This window comes from Oryzias latipes, chromosome 13 (assembly GCF_053564925.1).
Source record: "Oryzias latipes strain Hd-rR chromosome 13, Olatipes_Hd-rR_3.1".
Lineage (NCBI taxonomy): Eukaryota > Metazoa > Chordata > Actinopteri > Beloniformes > Adrianichthyidae > Oryzias > Oryzias latipes.
Window position 1 is genome coordinate 19,375,638 of NC_136249.1, and position 22,855 is coordinate 19,398,492.

Here is a 22,855-nt window from a genome sequence, read left to right on the forward strand (position 1 = left end):
AAAGCTGGGCGGACTCCTTGCTCTGTGAGATGTACGACGTCCTCTTCGTCAACAATCCTGCATTCTATCTGGTTCCTAACTAGGCCTGTGTGCCCAAAACGTCTTCTCTTCAAGTCCTCTTTACCATCTTCCCCCCACAGTCCTCATTTTCGTCAGCTGCAGACTTTGACTTGCACACACAAATACTGCACCGACGCAGGATTATTCCAGTCTGTCTTGTGTACATCCTCTTTAACGCAGCGCTGCCAGTACCCTGCATTAATGCGTCATAGACCTCCATACAAGGGTCACGCTGCGACCTTGTGTGTTCTGAAGGTTTGTTTCAAGTCGGTAGCTCTGCTGCCTGAGCCGCTCCCAGGGAATTGGGCTGTGAGTGCATTAAGAGATTGCAAAAGGAAGGATGAGGTGAAAGAGCTTCACAGATGGACAACAAGATGGAACCAATGTGATGCATAGATGTATTCTTAACAATGTAGGTGCTTCCAGTATGCAGAGTAACAAAGCCTCATAAATTGTCTTCTCACTAAATAAAAAAAAAAACAGATTTACTGCAAATCTCATCTGGTGTTCATTCAGCTATTTAATTATCAGTCTCTTTTTAAAGTTGCATTCACTTCTTTAAAAAAAAAAAACCTTTGATTGGAGGACTGCTGCACATTTGTTTTCACTTCATCTCCAATTTTTCCTATTGGACTTGGTGTAGTACTACAGTAGAATGAACCTCTCATTCATCATTTAAATCAAGTAAATTTTGGTGGATGTGTCCGCACCGCCATTTAAGATGAGTACAATCTTTTAACAGGATAAGCTGTGTATTCAGACTATATTTAGGTTGCTGGGCAACATAATTCAATTGAAACCAATCATATCACAGGGGTGTAAGCATGATGGAGATACATGCATCTTTTCTAATTTCCCACTGGTGCAGTGATTGTTTTCCCATGACTAACACTCTGCCTCCATGATTCAAAGAGGCAATCTGCTGACCTTTTACTACCAAGTGAGTCCAGATGACACAAAGGCGTGTCCAGGTTTGTGGAGTGCTAAACTACAGCAGTAATATGTAATTGGCAAACATGATAAGCATGTGGCCCATAGTCAAACATCAGATCATTACTGCACTTCTATTGGCAGGTCTTGTGTAATTTATGAAAAAAAAATCAATATTTGATCAAGTGTATTTGTAAGAAAATTGGGACATGTTTTGAAAAATGCAAAATAAAAGATATGCTTAAAAACAAAAAGAACAACAGTGTGATCATTGCAGAGACAACCCCTACACACTGACCAAATAAACAGTTGCTTGGTTGTGAATTTTTTGTCCTTTACCCCTTCAACACATACATATTTATTTAAAATTGCTGTGGCCTACAAGGTTTCTAGATTCTTACAAATGCTCACAAACTTTGCTCTTCCTAAATTAAAAGTGAGTCAGAGAAAATTGATCGCATGTTTGCACAACAGTACTGGCTCAACTTAAAGATCTGGGAAATAATGCATATTTCTGCAAGGATTCATTTAAATGTATTTGAAATATAGACAAGGCTCTGATTGGTTACCAAAGCTGCCCAAAGGAAAACTGCAAGTCAGCATTCATCATTTCGGTGATATAGTTTCTTGAAAGTGTTGAGAGATCTTTGCACAACACCATGTCACTATCAGAGGTTTATGATCATTTGGCAAGGTGTAGAAGGTTCCTCATTACAAATATTACATCTCACAGGGAATTACACCTAAATGGTTCTGAACACAGAAACAAAATCCTAAATCTCAGTAATGATATTTTGGAAATTGTGTGTTTGCTCATTGCTACAAGAGTATCAGAGTCCAATTTTACAATAGCAACATGTTTCAGGGGGGAAAAAATTGTTTTTGGCAGGGACTGCAAAATCAGGGTCCGGCTACAGTTTCTAGCTGTATGCAAACATTCACAGTGCTATTCTCCAAGTAAAATGTAACACCTTTGTATAAAAACTGACTTAAAAAACAAACACTAATATCGCTTCAATTTAAAATTATCATTAAAATTTGCAACTTGAATTGTAGGAGGACGAGAGTACAGACTTAAACTAAATTCAATTCAGTTAAATTTTATTTATACAGTCCAATATTACAACAATAGCCGTCTCAATAGGTTTCATACCGGTAATTATATAGTAAAAATGACATAATACTGGGCATCCCTGCCCTAAGACCCTCCTTCTGGTTAGGAAAAACCTCTTAGGAAAAACCTCTTAAAAAAAAAAAGATTCCGGGAAAAAAGGGAAGAAACTCGCACTCCTCTCCCGGAGGGGAGTGGGAAAGAGGGACAATACAATACCCAGAAGCAACTTTGCATAGAAACCGTAGCCAAAGGGGACAACGGTAATTACAACAACAAGAGGGTTTGTTTTTAATTGCTTTTGAAATTTACACAATTTAAAGACAATTATTCAGAAGTATTTTTTAATGTATTTGGCATTCTTTATTTCACAGGATGGATTCATGTATTTTGTGTTTTATTTATAAATATATGTTGTCCATGAGTGATGGACGTGACTAAACAAATGAGTTGCACTCTAAGCTTAACTCTACTGCTGTGATGGAAAACTGTATTTGCGGTTTTTAAGAAGATGTAAAAAAAAATAAGGAAACGAAAAAAAGATGGGGAGATGCAGCATTTTGTTTGCTCTGGCCTTTTACAAGTGCTCTAAAAATAAGATGGATGGATGGATGGATGGATGGATGGATGGATGGATGGATGGATGGATGGATGGATGGATGGATGGATGGATGGATGGATGGATGGATGGATGGAGAATTTAAAAAGCACTGTTATGTTATGTCTTTGTGCTTTGGAGCAAATTCTAACCGTAGAATAAGATAAACACACAGCTGCTGAAAACAGAAATGATGGATTTTACATTCCATCAGTCATCCTATAGTTGTCAGTGTTTAGAAAGAAAGCATTTATGCTTTGTGTTGATCGATAGTCTGGACAGCTTGATTTTACCTGACATGCGTCATGATAGATTATTGTTCCATCAGTTGAACCAAAGTTTGCTTCTTTTTTAGTAAGGCCATTGTCAAAGATTTAAATTCTAAAAGGCTGTAGTGTAGCACGAGTGATTTGTTCCTTGTTTCTCTCTTGCTTTCACCTGGAGACGTCAGGCGTTCAGCTAAAAGCAGCGTGCCAGAGTCCAAGCTTGTGGACTTAGCAAACACACTTCCTGCAGACGTACATTACACTAACAGGGGGAACATAAATAATAATCTTCTTATGTTGTGAGCTGCTCCACAAACCCTTACACAAGCAATTTACTGTATCAGTAGATAGTGATAAGCACTGTAACATGGGCTACTGCTGCATAAGAGTGGAGTCAATGATGCAGCTGTCTAATAGCACTGTAAATGGTTCGATCAATTTAATGCTAAGGTGGTAAAGGTTTATTACTTCTTAAGTCTACAAGCACAGCAAAGATCACTTCTTTGGTTCAAACCAGGCGCTTCACACAGCACATTACAAAAAACGGTGAAGCAATATCTTTTATGCCGTCACAGTAAGTATTAGCATTTGTGCTGCACAAACCTGAGTAGTTTTAAAAAGATAATCCTGATGGCTGCTGCCATGCCCGATGTGAAAGAAGCTACTATGTTTGCCTTTGATTTACAAATCGTTTCAGCCAACTTTCCATTTTTCTTGTTTTTAATCAAGCAGGTATCTTAGACCCACAAACAACTCAGTAGGCTGTTAACCGTTTTCACTTTTAAGGTGCAACGCTCAATATGCAGAACTAGGGAAGACAAAGAATGCATCTAAAGAAATAGCTAAACTCCTATTCACAAGTCCACAAACGTGAGTGTTAATAGAAAGACTTTTTTTCAAATAACATTTTATTTTCAATCGAATTATAGAATTTTTATTCCTACTGCTTTTATTTATTTCTTAAAACATTTTTCTTTCAGCTTTCATTATTTCTGTAATTTGCAAGGAACTTTGAAGTTGGATTTAGCTAAATAAATTGTATGTGTGCCCCCTTTCAGCATATCCCCTCACAGCCAAACAGCTTTCACTAAATTTGGGAATTTGGTTTGGTAGAGTTTTACGCCAGCTGCCCTTCTTGACATTAACCGTTAATTTATCCGGGTTAGAGACCAGAACAGGGAGACCCAAACCCAATCCCCCATGAGCCACGTAGCTACATAGTTAGGCAGTAGCGTGAAGGCTTTGTCTAGGGGCCCACACTAAAACAAGGTCATTGCATCCCCTGTTAAACGAAACCTGGTTTCCCATGTGCTGGTCCTACGACGGAGTATTAGGGCCACCAAAAAAAAAAAAAAAAAAGCCACCAAAAAAAAAAAAAAGTAAAATTACGAGTTTTTATCTCGTAAATTTAGGAGATAAAAACTCGTAAATTTAGGAGATAAAAACTCGTAAATTTATGAGAAAAAACTCGTAATTTCACAAGATTTTAAGTCGTAAATTTATGAGAAAAACACTCGTAAATTTACGATATTAAGTGGAAGTGAGTATGCAGAGCAGCAGGTGAAGGCCGTGCAGCAACAGAGCAGACTGACTAAACTTTGTTGAACAGGTGAGCTGAATGAGCTTGAACGTTCCAAATATCTGGAACCTCATTTGTTTGATTTACAATTTATTAAAGTTTTATTTATTGATGGTTGGTTTGCAGGATCCCTGCAGCCCGATGAAGCCATTGGTGTCCCTGCAGCTTTCCACTTCAATCCTTTCTTCCTCCACCCAAAACAAGATCTCTACGTTTGTGTGACGCTTCCGACTGAGGAGGAGGATCACTTTTTTTGGCATTTTCAACGTTCTAATGCTAATAAAATATTTATAGACTATATAATATATATAGACTATTTTCATTCATCTTTGTTGTTTAATGATATAACGGGACGTTTACTTCCGCATTGGTGTTCGGATCTGATGACAGGTTCATGACGTAAGGTGACAGATGAACTTCAGGGTTTGTGAATGAAAAGGAGAATAAAAGCTGCAACGATCCTCTGCACCCAAACGTGTCTCTGAGCTCCTCATTTTACATTTGAAACTCCGCTTTACTGACACTGAACCCCGGAAAACCGGCTCCACTGACAATAATCTGATTTTGAGTCGCCTAAGGTTCAGAATCTCTTTGTTTTAAACCGATAATAAACCTGGAAATAAAGCTTCACAAAAGGCTCCACATCTTTCATCTTCAAGCGATGCTCCGATAAACGGACAACTTCGGTGTTTTCTCCTTGTTAATCTATGACTTTTTTCTCGTAAATTTACGAGAAAAAAACTCGTAAATTTACGAGATAAAATGTCGTAATTTTACTTTTTTTTTTTTTTTTGGTAGCCCTAATACTCCGTCGTACTGGTTCTGCATGCAGTCAACTAAGCTATCCAAGTGCTAGTTAAATAAATTGCATGCCCTGGTGGATCCTGTTTCTTTTTTCTTTTTTTTTTTCGAATGGTTCCAGATTTGTGAAGAACATGGTGTGTCTACTGTGTAGCACTTGGTACCTTAAAAAGTTCAAAAAGGTTCAAAAAGATGGACTCAATGAACAGTACTTGTGTGCTCTTGATTATTATGCTTAGATCATCTGGGATAAAAATTAAAACAATGGCAATCTATTACATATTTTTCAGAGGCAGTGTAATGATGTGGGGCTGCTTCTGTCCCACTGGAGACTGGTCATCATTGAAGGGAATTCCAATGCAGTCATAAGGCTGAGATTCTGCAGCACAGTGGCAATCTTTCGTCCACCCATTTTCCTAACCTGCCGAATCCCTTTTGGGGTCACAGGGCTGCTGGAGCCAATCCAGCTACTGTTCTGCAAAAGCAGGGTACAAGGGGTCTGTATTCCAGTCTGGGCTAGTGACAATTCTACAATTTAAATCCAGAGCTCCAAAGTTTGGGACTCAAGTTTTAGTCACAACTGCCCTTACATGTGGGTATGGGCTCTCTTCAGGCAAAAAACAGGCAAATCTGTACTTTAATCTTTAATACCTTCATTTAATCTGTATTTTATGATCGTAGACCACTCGTGAAAATGTTCACGCATATTTCTTTCTACTTGCATGCTGCTTGCGAGAGCTCATAGCAAACACGTAAACAACGCTTATGGGTAAGTACAAATCCAGTTGGTGAGACGCAGCTGGCGCACAAGGGGCCCAACGATGCTATATAAGGGATGAGTGCGAGCTCCTTGTGTGCCCACTGCCTGTTCCATTCTTGCAGCCTGACAATTAGAAATGAGGAATTTAGACAGTCAGTGTAGTTAATGTGGGCATTCAAAGGGTACTTAACGCATCACCTGCACACCCTGTGCTTGCAGCATTTACGTGCAGTCATTAAGAAGTCAGTGGGCGCACCTCACTAATGACTAGAGTGAAACATAAGGACACCATACGACAGCATCACCTGTCTGTCATACATGCGTGTAATTTATATTATCCTTACTCTTGCCACATGCATGACAATCATATGTTTCATTTCCATAAGGTACCTTAAGGTTGCCACACTAGCCTGCATCTCCCCTTAAAGATTCAGCCACACCTCTTTAAGTTTCTCTACAGACCCGGACAACCCAAAAAACCCACAGAACCCGCATGGCTCAACCCTCGTGTGGGTGCATGTGACTAAAGCATAAACTGTGACTTATAGAATTTAGGACCAGAGAAAGTAGAGACCGACACAACTACAGATAACAAACACAAAATACCAAATAGCAAATTTTCTTCAAGAAGCATAATCTGCCCAAAAATTAAATTGCTAGTACACTAAGTTTACAAAAGTTGATGTCTTTCATAGAGCAAAGTCAACCACCAGGAGGACCACCAAAACTCAAAGTTCAAGAAAAAAAAAATACATTGTTCTCATGCACAGAGTTCCCACTGCACTTTGGAATATGTGTTACAAGTCACTTCTTTGCACAGCATGTATAGACTTCAGGCCAGTGACTTTGACCTCTAACTGTTAATAGATTAAGTTGGGTTCCTATGGATCTTGCTGAGAAGGTCACAAAAACTTCTTATAATCTCTCCTGGCACTAAAATCCAACTCAGCCTTGGGTCTGCCATGCAAAATCTTATCTCTCTGAGAATCTGTTCATTTAATTTATTTAAGGTTGGACCTTTGCTCTTTTTTATTTCTTATCTTGCAGTCCTTTTAGTATAATGGCCGTTGGAGTGATAGGTGATGGGTTTTAGCTGACTTAAATAATGAAAGAAACCCAGGAAGGAAGGCTCTAATGGAGAAGTACATTAAAAAGATAAGCCTTCTCAAGTTTGTTATGATACGTCATGCCCAACCTCCACACTAAAAAAATATATATGTATATAAATATAGCTCTATGTATTTTTCCAAAATTCTTACTCTTGTGGTGTCTGCCATATATTCCTTATTCACCTCTTAAGTCAAAGCAGGTCTGAGACCCAAGGCTAGGTCTGAAGAGGTTTACAAACCACTCATAAATTCTTCACTGTGGGTGAAATCATGTGAAAGCTGCTTATGCAGATTATCCTTGCCTCGACGGCAGCTGGCAGTGAGATCCTTGGGAGTGCACCTGACTCAATACTCATGGTGACGCAAACACAGCCTGTGGCGCTGCGTGCTTCCACAATCCTCCATGACCTTTAGCCTGGAGACGGAGAAGTGAATCTTGCAGCCAAAAGCACAGAGGAACTGAACCAAAGCTGCACACGAGTGATCTGATTACACACATCTTAATCATTTGTAATCTGCTAACAAATGAAGCATGAGATGAGTGTATAACTATAGGTAAAAATGAAAAAAAATACATTGTAAAATAAATGTTACTAACAATAAATAATCAGACTTTATGTTCATACAATACGTTTTACCCAAAGAATATGTTTATTTGATTGGAATAACACACGACTTCATATTTAAAGGAGATATTTTTTCAGTTTTCTGTACATTCTGATTGGCCATTAAAACATATCTGAGTTAAACCACAAGTAGGGTAAACAATGTTCCTCAGGTATATCCAGATTTCTCAGAAACCTCTGCCTGACCCCTGTTTTTACAGATTGTTACATAACATTTTTAACATTGATGAACCTTTCTTCTATGGTGGGTAGTTTATGCGTTTTTAAGATCTTGCTCACAATTCATCAAGTGGTAAAACTATAGAAGCTTCATAAGTATAATGCAGTGTATTAATAGTGCTTGTTTTCTCACTATTATTTTTTAATCTAACTAATACACATCCAATAGGAAGACAAGTAATGTGATGTATTTTTGATTACACTTACAAACACCTTAAGTAATCAATGAGAACAAATTCAGGATTTAAAATAAAAGAATTTGCCCTTCTCCTTTAAATTTACAGAGATTAAAAACACAACACCCAAAAAGTGTCTATTTAAGTTTAAAGTTAATATTGAGTTTTTAATGGAGTAGAACACAAAATTGTTGAACATTAAATGAATCTAAAGCATGATTGTTAATAAAATCCTATGTGAATGGTCTCATCTCACAACACAGTAATTGTATGCAGGGGACTCAGACAGAAGGTGCATGCCGGTGAAACAGTCCTGTTAAAAATACCAGCTTTCTGACTGGACAGCTGGTGTCCTTTGATTAAAGAGAGAGGCAAAGATCAATTCACCTCAATCCTGGTCAAAGACACAACAAGACATGAAGTGGCACTTCCTCTTACTTTTTACTTTATGGTGGTCCAAATGAATTGTGCATTTTTTGTGGGTATTTTGGTTCATTATTGTTGTTTTTGTTGTAACTATATTATGGTTTATGGAAGTATATTATAGTGTTGTTTATCATTCTGTTCAATCCCAACACATTGTTTTTTCTAAATAATAATTTCTAACATGTCATTTTGTGTTATGTTTGGTGAAAAAGCTGGAGTGAAAGTTCAGGACAAGATGGTATTCCAGTTGAGAGCAGTATGTAAGATGCCATCCAAAGAAAAGAAAAGAATTGATTACATTTTTTTTGTCAGAAGTGGCTCTTTTTCAGCAAATCCTCTGCTGTTGAGGATTTTGAAACCAAAGAAAAAATGTTAAAAGAACAGAAAAATTTCAAGAGATATCATAATTTGGTTCAAGTTCACCTCGGGGTTGTTGAAAAAAATGTTTGTGTTTCATGCAGATAATTTCCGCCTTAAGTCTGCCTTTTCTATGAAATGTTCATGAAACTGCTCACTTTCAGTATCTCTTGTCAAAAAGACAGAGAACCGTTGGCAATGTGATTATGAAAGCTGTGAAGTGCAAACTCAGTGGCAGATGATGTGGTGAGAGATCAAGTGTTTCACATGCTGCCTTTCCTCCTTCTTCCAGTCTTATTGTAGCATTATATATATATTTCTTATCAGCCGATTTCATGACAGCCACTCAATGCATTTATGCATGTAGACATGGTCAAGACAATCTGCTGCAGTTCAAACAAAGCATCGGAATGTAGAAGAAAGGAGATTGAAGTGACTTTGAACGTGGTATGATTATTGGTGCCAAAGAGACTGGTCTGAGTATTTCAGATCAACTGCTGATCTGCTGATTTTCACACACAACCATTCCTACGGTTTACAGAGAATGGTCAGAAAAAGAGAAACTATCCATTTAGCAGCAGTTTTGTGGACAAATATGCCTTGTTGATGCCAGAGATCAGAGGAGAACGGCCAGACTGCTGATAGAAAGGCAACAGGAACTCAAATAGCCACTGATTACAACCAAGGTCTGCAGAAGACCATTTCTGAACGCATAACACATTCAACCTTGAGGCACATGGGTTACAGCAGTAGCAGGAGACCATGTCAGGTGCCACCCCTGTCAGCTAAGAACAAGAAACTGAGGCTTCAATTCACTCTGACACACCAAAATTGGACAATAGAAGATTGGAAAAACATTGTCTGGTCTGTATACTCTATATCTGCTGCCAAATTCAGATGGTAGGATCAGAAGTTGGTGTCAACAACATGAAAGCATGGATCCATCCTGCCTTGTCAAAAGCTCAGGCTATATAAGAATTGAGGCTATTTATCTATCTATCTATCTATCTATCTATCTATCTATCTATCTATCTATCTATCTATCTATCTATCTATCTATCTATCTATCTATCTATCTATCTATCTATCTATCTATCTATCTATCTATCTATCTATCTATCTATCTATCTATCTATCTATCTATCTATCTATCTATCTATCTATCTATCTATCTATCTATCTATATGCTGCTGTTGATATTACTGAGACCATTACCTGTGAAACAGTAAAAAAAATAATGTAGCTTTGGTAACCACTTTTTACCCCACGTAAAGATAAAAATGGATTGAATCTTTCACCAAAGAGTTTAGAGTTGGAACAGAATCCGGTGTAAAGTCAAGTATGGAGAGATTCGAGAAAGTCGCCCACTCAACACACCACCTAAACCAGAACACATCCTGCCTCTAAGGGGCCTCCTCTTGTGATTTTTTCTACACACTGCTACAGATACTTGGACGGTACCGAGCTCTTAAAATAGATGTCAGTTTCAGATAGATGGATGGGTTGTGAGGAGAAAGAAGAAAAAAAGAGAAGAAGGTTCACCAAAACACAAAGAAAGACCAGTATTGTGTGTCTGCGAAGGGCCAGCTACGCTCTACTTGCAATTCACTTTGTGTGTATAAATGTGTGTCTGCACAAGTGTGACATCAGAAATGGCCAGTTACGTAATTCTCTGGAAAGTCTGTCCAAAGTGCAGTGCCCTGATAATCTTAGAACTGAGCCTAAAGCTTGCTGCTTCTTGTGTTAAACATTTTTTCAGTAATTAATTTTTCGTGTTCCAAAGAACTGCTGAGATACCTTCTTTTTTTAAAACATCTTCCATGACAGGACACAGTGGCTAATTCATTGTGTGAGTGTGTGCCAGCGATTCTAAGCTTACCCAGCTGGGTTATAAATAACTGGATGGAGCACACCTTAAGTAGGTTTGTCTGGGTGCAGGGCAGTCAGAGTTCATAGTAGGACAGAAAGAGAGAGAGGAAGACTCAACATGGAGCTTTCTTTGATTTCTAAGCTACTTTGCTCATTGGGCGTTAAAAAGGAACAGCAAACACTGACTCTTGTCTAGAAACAGATCACCTTCAGACGCACACGTGTATGCCATGGATGAACCTTGTCTGACAAGAAAAACATGATTGTGCACATGTCAGAACCAACATACAAACAAGCATGTACAGTGTGTACTGTATTAAATTTTGTTTAATGATTTCATGTAACCACTGAGTCAAATAATATTGTTCTATCAATTATTTACTTGGGCCAGTGCTTTTTTAAGACCATTCCAAAGATTTTGGATCGACATGTTCATGTTTATTCCCAACACCGCTGATTTTAAACAGAGTTGTGTGACATCACATTACACACATAAACTTGTTAAAGTTTGCCAAACAAAAAGGTGTTTCCCATTGTTTCTGCTCTCTCTTCCTTCATTGCTGAACTGTCATAGTGTCAAAATTGAGCTTTATTGTGAACAGCTTGCACATACCCCTTGCTTGAAACTGGTATATTTTCGTCTTTGATCTGATATTTTGTAGAAATCATATATGATTTAATTTTAATCTACAACATTCTTTTCCAGATAATAAATTTGAATAGGAATTATAGTTGAAAGAATTTTAAGACCCGTTCCAATGAAAATTGTGTTTTTGTGTTGTTAACAAGTTCTTGTAGTTATGAAGTTATTGTTACAGTTTATTCATTTATATGGCACCTTAAAATGACCTCAGTCATCTGTACATTAAAAGCTCAAATAACAATAAAAACGACAAAACAATTAAAGATTATATATATTTTATATTATATAAGATTATAAATATAAATTATAACCAAGTGACATGAAAATGTAAACACACCCAAAAAAAATAAAGCAAAACAATAAAACAGTAAAAACACCAGCAGAGCAGAGTCTCATGCTGCGTCAAAGGCCTGGCAATAAAAATGAGTTTTGAGAAGTTTTTTAAAAATTGACAGTGAAGATGTGTGCCGAATGATCCACGGCAGTGTGTTCCACAGCTTTGATGCACAGACTGAAAACGCTCTTTCCCCTCTGAGCTTCCTCTTGGACGTCTAACCTCTAGGACAAGCTGATCGGCAGACCTGAGGCACCGGGTTGGGGGGTCAGGACAGCAAAGCTCAGGGAGGTACAGCGGTGCACGATTGTTTTAAGGCTTTAAAAAAAATGTAGAAAAAAAAAATCTTAAAAGCAACTCCAAAATTCACAGGCAGCCAGTGAAGGGTAGCAATGATGGGTGTGGTCCCTCTCACGCGCTTCAACCGTTCTGGACCAGCTGGAAATATATGGGGGACGACTGGCCAACTCCAAATAAAGAGAGTTACAGTAATCCGGCTGAGATGTAATGAAAGCATTGCTGTCTCAAAATGTTGTTTAGATAAAAATGGTTTCACCTTCACCAACTGTCACAGAAGAAAGAAGCTGGATTTTACCACCGAGCTGATTTGACAGTCAAGTTTAAAACAGCTGTCCATTTAAAAACCCAGGTTTGACATAGATTGTCTTGAATGTGGAGCTAAGGGACCCAACTCCACTGAGGAGGGGGTCACAGGAGGGACACCTTGGACAGGTCACCATTCTGTCACAGGGCAGCCTGTTCCATTTTCTCTTACTGAATGTTGTATTTCCAAAAACTCTCTTGACCAAAACAGACTAAGCTCAAACCAGGAGTCTCATGTGTCCCTCTTGCTGGTTAAAGAGGCAGGTTCTTGATGTTTGAGGTGAGATGGGAACAAAGAAATAATGTAGGTAGGTAGGTGGATGTGCACATGCAGCGGACACGTGAGGGCTGGCTTAGTTTTGACTCTAACAACGTGCGACAACTTTCCCAAGAAGAAAAGCATTGTGAGCACTTGTTTGTGTATCTAGGAGTGTCCCTCTCTGTGTGCACTTCACACATACTTGAGGAAATTGTCAGTAGTGGTTTTCTTGAGGACCAGGATGGGATCAGGCCTCTCAGAGCACATGGTCCACATTAAAAGTGGTCAGAGGTTTCTGTGTCACACACATAACTTACCCTCTCCTGGTAAATGTCTGCCTGTTTCAGTGATCTTCCTTTGTCCGGATATAATATTTGGTTTGAAACGCGGCTTCTGAGGGGATAATCTCTCCCGGGGTGCGTTAGTCGAGCCCTCCGAGTTCACTGGGTTTGTGCTCAGTCATGCAGACTGTAGACTGCGGTACTGTAAGGCTGGTACTGATGCATTATTCACATAACTTGGATTAGCTCCACAGAGCAGTACAGTTGGTCTAGTTTTCTTTTCAGGACATTCAGAGCGCCTCAAAGTGGTGGAATTGAGATGAAAATTGCAGTCAATGTACAGGTTCCTTATTTCGAAAGCTTTAATTCTCTGTCTTTGATAATAAAATGTGTCATTTGTTTAATTTGAATCACACCTTTGGGAACTTTTAAGCTCTTAGTGTCTGTTTGATAAGCAGGTTGATGATTTCTTTTAAAGTTTCGGCCAGATTGTGTGCACTCAGGTCAGACAGGATGGACACTGACTAGCACCCATTTAATCCCTTGACCTGGTCCAACCAGGAGATTAGAACAGCTCACTGGAGGAAATGCTCAGGTAGATCCTGTCGCTCTCTGTTGGCTGCACTACAGTCACATTCAGTATCCCACAGTGCTCTCTCTCACATCCTCACTGGCCCAGCCGAAAAGGTCAGAATGTCTCATCGCATAGTTGATAACACCCCAGGATGACTTTTATGTAATGACAGCAGAACAGACGGGATTTTGTAATAGAATAACTTTCATTATTGGACAGAGAAGACAGTCAAGAAAAATAAAAAATATCAGCCAGAACAGCTTTATTTGTCTGTAATTTTACCACCTCTGTAGTTACTTAGTACATGTGCAAATCTTTATTTTGATCTATTCATTTTTAACACTCATGAGCTGCTATTTGGTGTAAAGGTAAAAAAAAAAAATGTAAATGTACAAATTTATTGAGTTGGAATATATATATATATATGACAGCAAAATAAATAATATGCATCAATATTTTTTTGGGAAAAGACTGTTAGCTTTTCCAATCTAATACAAATGGTTATGCTTGCCGATTTCTAAACAAACAATTTTATTGGTTGTTTCTTCTGATTTTTTTGGTTTTCTAAATAAAAGAGGAAAATAATTTTTTGGAGAAGGCAGTGATGCTTTTCAGGGCAGTAATTCATTGTTTTACTACATTACATTGTTGAAAGTTTGCATTCTGCAGGTGATATTTACTTGGTGGATAATCTTTTCTTAGTCAGAACAGGCTGACAGTCGACTGCCCTTTTGTCCCATTTTTAAACTTCTCCGGCAGCTGACTGTTGAAGGGATTTCTGTGTCTTAGTGGATTTGTTTGTGCTGCTACAAGCGTCCCCTTAAACAGAAAAAGTAGGATTAGTTCTTATTAGACGTGTTGAGTCAATTGTCTCCATGAGCTTTAAGACACAAGAGGATTTGACTTTGTCTTTCAAAACTGTCAATCATTACTGACCCAACTGTGATTTAGGCTGACCCTGTAAGAAGTCTACACAGACTTGACAAATGAAGTATCCGCTTAGACAACAATTATATCCTAAAGTTAGTATTTTGTTTTGATCTTGACTTTTTAAATAGTCATTAAAGCTTTAACTATATAAATTCTGCCTTTAAAGCCAGGATCATCATTAGCTTATTGTGTCAAGACACAAATACCTGCCTTTCACAGATAAATATAAAGTCAAGTTTCTCAGCAACTGGATGGCACAGTTGGCTGTGTGCAGGACTGGTGCATAGAAAATCAAGATCTGTTTCCCCAGGGGTGCGTTGAGCTTTATCCTAAAGGTGAATAGCAACAACATAAAGTCAAGTTTCTGGATCACACCCTCTCCCCTCACACAAACATAGAAAATCCTCAGATCAGGACAATAATTAAAGCAATTTATTTTTTTATGGGGGTTAGGGTTTTACCTAAATTTACTACCAATTCCAGCTTGTGAAGAAGCTACAATGTTGTGTCCCAGAGCTTTACTGTGCACACATGAATTTATTGTTGACTTCCGTTGGCAATTATGCAGTTGGACAAGTTTGTTTGACAGTTTGTGTGTTTTTTGTGATGCTGAAAATAAAATTTGTATCATTTTTCTCCAAAGATTAGTAGTTGCAGTACTGTCACAAAATGTAATCACTTATCTCCAACTTGGGGTTGTAAGCTCAGAATTTATTCTTTTTTTAAATCAAAAATCCATTAAACATATTGTTTTAGGTTAGTTTGTTTTCCAAATTACCGAACTTCATATAAGGTTGCATGGGTGCGTCGTGGTTAGTGCACTCGCCTCACAGTAAGAAGGCTCTGGTTTGAATCCCAGGTGGGACCTCTCTGTGTGGACTTTGTATGTTTTTCTCGTGCATGTGTGGGTTTTCTCCATGCACTCCTGCTTCCTCCCACAGTTCAAAAACATCCTTAATGTGTTAAATAAAGGATTCTAAATTGTCACTGAGCTCTCCTGGGTGTACCCTGCCTTTGCCCAGAAGTAGCTGGGACAATCCTACAACTGCAAAAAGGATTCAGAAGATGGACAGATGGACAGATGAACTCCATGTCTGAGAACTGCTGCTCTCACTTTTTGTGTAGAGCTTAAGGAAAGTAAACTGTGAAAAAAAGTTGTCTAAATCTCTGCTAACATCAGACAAAGCACAGAAGAATCTATTTTGTATGTTGTTGTTTAAAGTGTGGTGAGTAAGGTCCAAAGTTTTGAAACATCCATAAAAGAAGTAAAGCTGTGTTTAACTCAAACTGCTGTAATTAACAAAAGTTACTTAAAATGACTCAAATACGATGAGGATACACTTATCTTTGATGTTAATTTTTTTATGTTGATTTTCTGAAATTCACCATTCCTGTACCAGAGTCAGGGGGCCTAATAGCATTTTCTTATCTTAACCCAGTTTTTATGCTGACCTCAACCACAAGGCTATGCGGTCATAGGAAACATAGCACTTGCATGAGTATCTGCATGTGCTGATTGCATTTTGCCCTTTGTCCTTGCTGCTATGTGTACTGGCATGTAGCTAAAGGTCGAGGCCGGGCGGTGAGCAGGGTGGCGGGGCCCGGTTGGGGGAGCTGACTCTTCCCACCCTTAAACTCTGAGGGTGGAGACAGCTACAGTCCAACAACTTAAATTAGAGTGAAACCAAGACGCAAAACCAAGCAATAAAGGACAGGCAAACAACGTGAAAATTAATTGTAAGAAATAGATCAATAACCCTTGTGCTATCCTAGGCACTTTAACATTGGGAGTTGGGTCATCTAGACCCACTAGACAACCTTTTTTCTTCAATGATTTGTGAACCTCACTGGTGTCCATGGATTACATGAAATCTTTCCACCTTTATCCACCTTTGTCATGGTAGGGAGAACACGTCAATGTAAGGGTGGGGTCATCTAAGATAGCACAAGGGATAAAGCAAGCTGCATCTATGCTTTTGCAGATCACTTTCACTGATCATTGGCAGAAACACACATGTCCTCACTTCTACTCTGGCTTCTTTTTTTCCAAAGCAGATTTGTCCCTTTAGATCCACCCTTACAAAATAATCAATTAGTGCCAGGTTCACTCCTCAGCTTTACCTGAGATAAACTCACATCTCAAAAATAGCTGTGGATTAACCTTCAGGTAGCAACTGTCACTCTTGTGTTTAAATTAAATTTGAGTGACCGAGCTTGCCATCGTGGATTGAAGATTTCTTACAGACTGTCAAAACAGTCATCTAACAGCCAGTTATATCCTTTCATATACATTCTACACTAGTCTGTAAATTGTTGTGTGGCAGCGTGACTTCCTGCCTCCTAAAAGTCCTGAACTTTGTGAACTTCTTGTATAAACAAGCGTATTGCACTTGTCTCTTTCTATACAATAGAGTATCGAGCTGTTGTGGAGCCTTCTAAAGTTTTTTGCCAGACATGCATTTTAGCTATTTATCAATCTGGAAGACAAAAAAGTTAAAGGTTTTTCATATTTACCTCATAAATTCATGGGAGCTTTAATCTCCTTTTTTGTTCTATCTCACTGCTTGATTTTCAGGTGAAGTAGTGGGCAGTGTACCTTCCTGCAGTTTCTCACCTATTGTGCTCCTGTTGTGTTTTTGTGTTTGTATGCATGCAAGGAAGAACGTCAGAGGAGGTGATTCACTATGTAACTTTCCAACAAGTTGCTTTTTCTCCAGCCTAATAGGGGCAAAGCTTTTATAAACAAACACAGCCTTGTTTTTTGTCAACAGAGGACCCATTAACATTATGTTCTAAAAAAGTCCCAAAGATTGTTAGCACTAAAGATGCTTTTGCTCAATGCTAATTCCTTGTTTATGTTAAGCAACCCACAATTTATATTGCAGCATGACCAGCCATGACCCATAACAAAAGATTCTTGGGTCTTGTTTAAAGCATATTCTGAGATTTGCATGAAAGCACCAGATTTGCATCCAAATACCTCCCTTCTGTTCTGTTCTAAGCTCAGATCCGTCAGGTTCATGGCAGTTAATTTCCTGCTCATATCAGATTTGGAAAACACATGTTTCCATCCTTGTCAGCAATTTATTGATTTTGCTCAACAGTTTTATTTGGTTTCTGTGTCATAGGTTTGAGAACCAGTGGCTAAACTTCAGCTAAATTTGTCTATTGAAAAATAACTTTTAAATTATTATTGACTGGTTTGAATGCCTGATTTGTTCCTCGGAACCCAATCATCATTCATCCCCGGCTGTTCCTTTTGCATGTGCCAGCACAGCCCTGCATGTCAGTCTGACTGGTAAAAGCTGCCTTCTATGTCAATCCAGCTTCCTTGCTAATTTTGTCAGTGGCTTGCTCCCACACAGAAGCACAAAAGGTTTACACATCCATAAACATTATTTTGTGTTGTGTGTGTTTGTGCGTCATGGAAGCAGTCCTCCCTGTGTGTGTGTTGTGTATATATGAATGAATGACTTTTACATTGGAAACGTTTTCTTTGCAGGAACAACGTGACTCTACTTCCCAGAAATAGACTGTTACTTGCTTAAAGTGGAACTTTTCCAGTAGGTTTACATGTTAGCGCCACCGTTGGCAGATCTTGTACTCAGAAATGTGTTTGTAAAAGAAAAAAGAAAAAAAACGAACACATGCACACTGTAAATGCAATAGTCAGGAAAGATATATATTTACACACACACACACACACACATGTATAGGCAGAGCAAAACCAAAATGTGTGGGTGGTTTGACGCAAGCACTGTGAGTCACTCAGATACAGAGCAGCGACACCGCACACCACTCTCAAAGTGCAGCCTCTCCAACAGGTTGGATGGATTACTGCTCCCCCCTCCCCTCACTCCACACAGATAGCTCAAAGTCACCTGTTCAAATTCCCATGTTGCTTTTTTATCAGACAAATAATTACAAATGTAATCTAATTTTTTTTTACATCTTTTCAAGAAATGTTCACGTAAAAAGACGGAGCTATGGCAACACAAACCTGTTGTTTTAGAGTAAGATCAGTAAAATTTTCTTCTTTTTTTTGCATTTTACAAACCCCATAAAAAGTGAGATAAAAACTTATGAAGCAGGAGAATATTGTATGACTTAAAATAGTTGATTGATCAATAGGTTGATTTTGATCAAGGAATAATTTAGGATAAGAATAACTACCAGAACTTAATGAAAATGTTTTTAAAAAAAGATATTTAGCTTCATTTGAACCAGCAGGATCAAAGACATTTTTGTTCATTTAAAATGAATCCACAAGAGGGTGTAAATGCTGCCAAAACCCTGGCAAACTTCCAACAGCACACTGAAGAGCACAATTCACCATGTCATACAGAAATGAAAGGTGGTCATGGTCTAATGGTGCATTCCAGCATTTTATTTAGGTAGTAGTGAGTAGAAAGCAGCTTTTTTCTGATAAACTAAAAAAAAGGAAATTCAATTGTGAGCTCTGCCAAGGTGCAGTTATTAGGTTTTCTTTATGTACAATTAAAATGCATTAATGCTGGTAATTCTTTTTTAGCATAATTGCCTCCTAAAACTGCTTGCAGACTTAGTCAGCAACCTATAGGGGAGCCTTGGAAAACACTCTGGTGCTCAAAAACACACACAGCCCAGATGGGAGACAGATGTTTAACAGACAAGGTCAAGGAGTCCAAACATTAATGGCGTGCTCCACCATCTCTTAGTAGTCTCTGTATTGTTCAGATCTCCCCATCCACTTAAATCTGGAAATTTCCTGTGGAATGGAAACCACGTCCTACTCTTGCAGATTGTTTTGTGTTTCTCTTTTTCTCTCTGAAAAAACACACCCATGCTCTTGTGGAATTCCAATGCATATGGACCCCAGTTCTTGCACATTGACCTTAGAAAAGAATAACTGTAATAATAATAATAATAATGTATCGCAAACTTTTTGAAAACGTTTCTGTTTATTTGTTGTCAAATCAGATTCTCTGTCCTTCTGGAAGTTTATTGTTTGTTCAAAGAAACTTCTGGTGATGAGTGCTGCCTGCTCAGACCTGCAAAGACTAATGCAATGAGCAATATTATGAAACATAGGGAGAGGAGGAGATGTGTCTAATCCCATTATCTCAGTCCAAACTAATCCATTAGAGAAAAAAACCCTTTAAATCATCCACACACATGCTTTGCCCTACAATATCACTGGTACCATATTTATTCTCAATATTACAAGGTAATTCCAAGATGTCAGACCTACAGGACACTTTTTTGACTGGATTGGAAGGGATCAAGAAAACAATTCTTCATGGGGGATCAGGGAACATCCCCAAATTTATCACAGGAACTAAGGTACGGTGAATTTTAGAGCTACAGCCAAATTCTTCTACCGGTAATCTAAGACGTTTGCCTCAATATGTGAGCTAACATCAATTCAGGTTTCAAGCAATTTAGCTTAATGTGAAACAAATGAGGATTGAATGCAACTGTGCATCTGAGTAATGAAGTAGAACAAATTAAAACATAAAGAGGAAAGAGAAGCTTGGCATTTTTCAGCTAAAAAGTGGGAAACAACACTGTCATAACAATTGGGAAATGAAGCCATTCACCACTACATTACGGTAATCTTAAATTGGGTAGATTTGTTTTATTTTCCTTAATGCTGGACTGGATCAGCTGTTTTGGTGTTAAGGTTGGGAGTGGCAATCTCGGGTTTAACAGAGGATAACATTTTTTAAAGCTTTTCTTTGAGATAATAAACATGTTCACAAATTGAAATTCAGAACTTAACTGCTTTTCAAATGATTTGGAACTTTATTTCTTTTTAAAGTTAGAAGAAAGTAACCACGTGCGGCGGTTTCTCCACACAGCCAGTAGAGAATGATGGAAGACCTTCACCAAAAGACAATGTTTCCTGATTTCACTTTTTGAACTACAAAGATCCACTCCAACAAGAATTGTGTTTTTGATGTTTTTTTAGCATGTTTTGTAGCATTTTCTCATGATGGAGGACACATTAAGAAGAATTTAGGATTAAAATTGCATTTCTGAGTGTTTCATTATGCAAATCTTGATTGATCAGGAGCAGATAAAGATGTGATGTTTGAAAAAGCTCCCAGTTGTGAAGCAACAACTGAAATATGTGGGCCAAACTCTCCCTGCATGCTCTGCTCCATTCTGATGCATTCATTTGCAGGAAAATAGATCCATTATTGTCTTAATTTTCCTCACCTGGCTCAAAACTGTTTGGGTAGCTCTGATATTGCTCGCCATTGTGGTTGCACCTCTAATGTTAGCTTGTGAGCTTGCGGGAAAGAGTGCAAACAAAGGGATGATGGGATATCAGTGGCAGCTTACTTCCACGCCAACAGTCTTGCCCACAACTCAGATGCGGATTTCTAATGGACTGAAACTATGTCTTAAAAAATGATGCAGGGTTTTGGATTTTGGCTAAAAACAACATAATCATAATTTTAAAAAAAACACTGGGAGTAAAAGATCGAAGCATGATTTTTTTATCCCTGCCAAACACATAAATAAGTTTGTATGTTTTCATAAAAGGGGAATTTTTCATAAATTAATGCAGATGTTCAGCTTTTCCAGAAATTTTCATTTTTGTCATTGGATCATTATGACTTTTTTTTTACACATGGGTATAATAAAGACGTCCTCAAAAAACAGAAATACCTCCATTAACATTTCAAGTCTTCCAGAGTCACAACAAAGCAAGCGTGGCCTATCACTGTATTTCACGGTTTTCTTCTGGCACCAGCTATCTGGTACTATTGGCTGGTATTGTAGGGCTAACGAGTAAATAACCTATGAAGGATCGTGTAGATAAACCTTTTTTCTTCACTTTAGTACCACAAAATGATTCTTCTTTTAGCAAATGATCTTGTCTGTGGTTCCAGGTGACGTTCCACTTCCGCACTCAGCTGTGCGATGATGAACGGACAGTAATAGATGACAGCAAAGTGGTGGGGACACCTATGGAGATCGTCATAGGCAACATGTTTAAATTAGACATCTGGGAGACACTGTTGTCCTCCATGAGAATTGGTGAGGTGGCAGAGTTCTGGTGTGACACAATTGTAAGTACTTACACATTTAAAAAAATGTTTCAAAACATATATCTTATTCTGTGTGTTTTTTGCATATTACCATGTAACCTAGGTGCTATCCTAGGCGCTTTAACATTGGGAGTTGGGTCATCTAGACCCAGTAGACAGTGCGCTGAACCTTTTTTCTTCAATGATTTGTGATCTTCACTGGTGTCCATGGATTACATGAAATCTTTCCACCTTTATCCACCTTTGTCATGGTAGGAAGAACACGTCAATGTAAGGGTGGGGTCATCTAAGATAGCACAAGGGTTAAGCAAAGTAAAGTCATGTAATCTTGTAAAAGTGTCATCATAATCTAAGAAAAAGTTCCTTTATGGTGTCTATGTAAAAGAAATCAGGCAAATAAAACAACAAACTCCTATGAATAAAATAGGCATACACATGAATGGATTGCCACTTAATAGAAATTCATGCACCTGTACGTGAATTTTACTTCTGCCAATAAATACTTAACACTAAAGTAGAGTATGTATTTTGCTTTTTAATTTACAGTTAGGGACTGAGAAAAAACATAATGTTCAATGCAAACAGGAGACCTAAAGCAGCAGTGACTCAGCCTTATATCCTCCAGATCTCTTCTATATTTCCTTTGGATCTTTGATTGACATCCTGACTGTCCTGACTGAATTTTCTGTATACATCAGCAAGGAATTTTGACCTTTGAAACATTCACCGTGCGTGCCTATACAAACAGAAGTGGGAAACAACACTGTCATAACAATAACGATTTTCTAAGGTCAATGTGCCAGAATTGGTGTCCATATTCCTCATACTGATTTTTAATAACTTATTGCATGTATGCTTTGCTCCATCTACAAGCATATGTATTGGACACTGTCAGAGACAGATTGATTCAGGTAGCCTGTCATTAATCCAAAGCAGCCTCACTCTCCCCGTAATCGGCTCTGACTCCTGCTGAATCAGCATTGCTGACTCTGATCAGATTTGATGGGGCTTAGAGTGTTTATGTATTTTGAAAAACATGGCTGCTTCACTGCACAGAGTACACATCTCCAATCAAACACTGTTTCATCCAAGAAAGAAAAACTCCCCTATTTGATCCCCTATTTTCTTTCTTTTCTTTTGCAAATTTAAATGAATAAAAACAAATAAGAGAAAGTATTTTGTCATTACTGTGAGCTCAGATAAATTCAGTAAACAGTGTTTTATTCAGTGTTTTTTTTCCAATAAAAACATAGAATAAATAATTGTAAGATACTCCTGTGAACAAAAATATCATATTATATTAT

General features: G+C 38.1%; 1 protein-coding gene across 5 annotated transcripts in view; it reads left to right on the plus strand.

Annotated features, from left to right (window-relative positions):
• aipl1 (aryl hydrocarbon receptor interacting protein-like 1) overlaps positions 1-22,855 on the plus strand; it is a 40,464-nt gene that overhangs the window by 14,596 nt on the left and 3,013 nt on the right. For 4 of the 5 annotated variants that reach the window (XM_078930034.1, XM_078930033.1, XM_078930035.1 and 1 more), the window contains one exon: positions 21,393-21,572. In XM_078930034.1, the coding sequence (XP_078786160.1) occupies positions 21,471-21,572 (102 nt within the window). In that variant the 5' untranslated portion in view covers positions 21,393-21,470. Of the gene's footprint in view, positions 1-19,588; positions 19,834-21,392; positions 21,573-22,855 lie in introns of those variants that run through there. The other variant, XM_011482614.4, reaches the window with a different exon arrangement.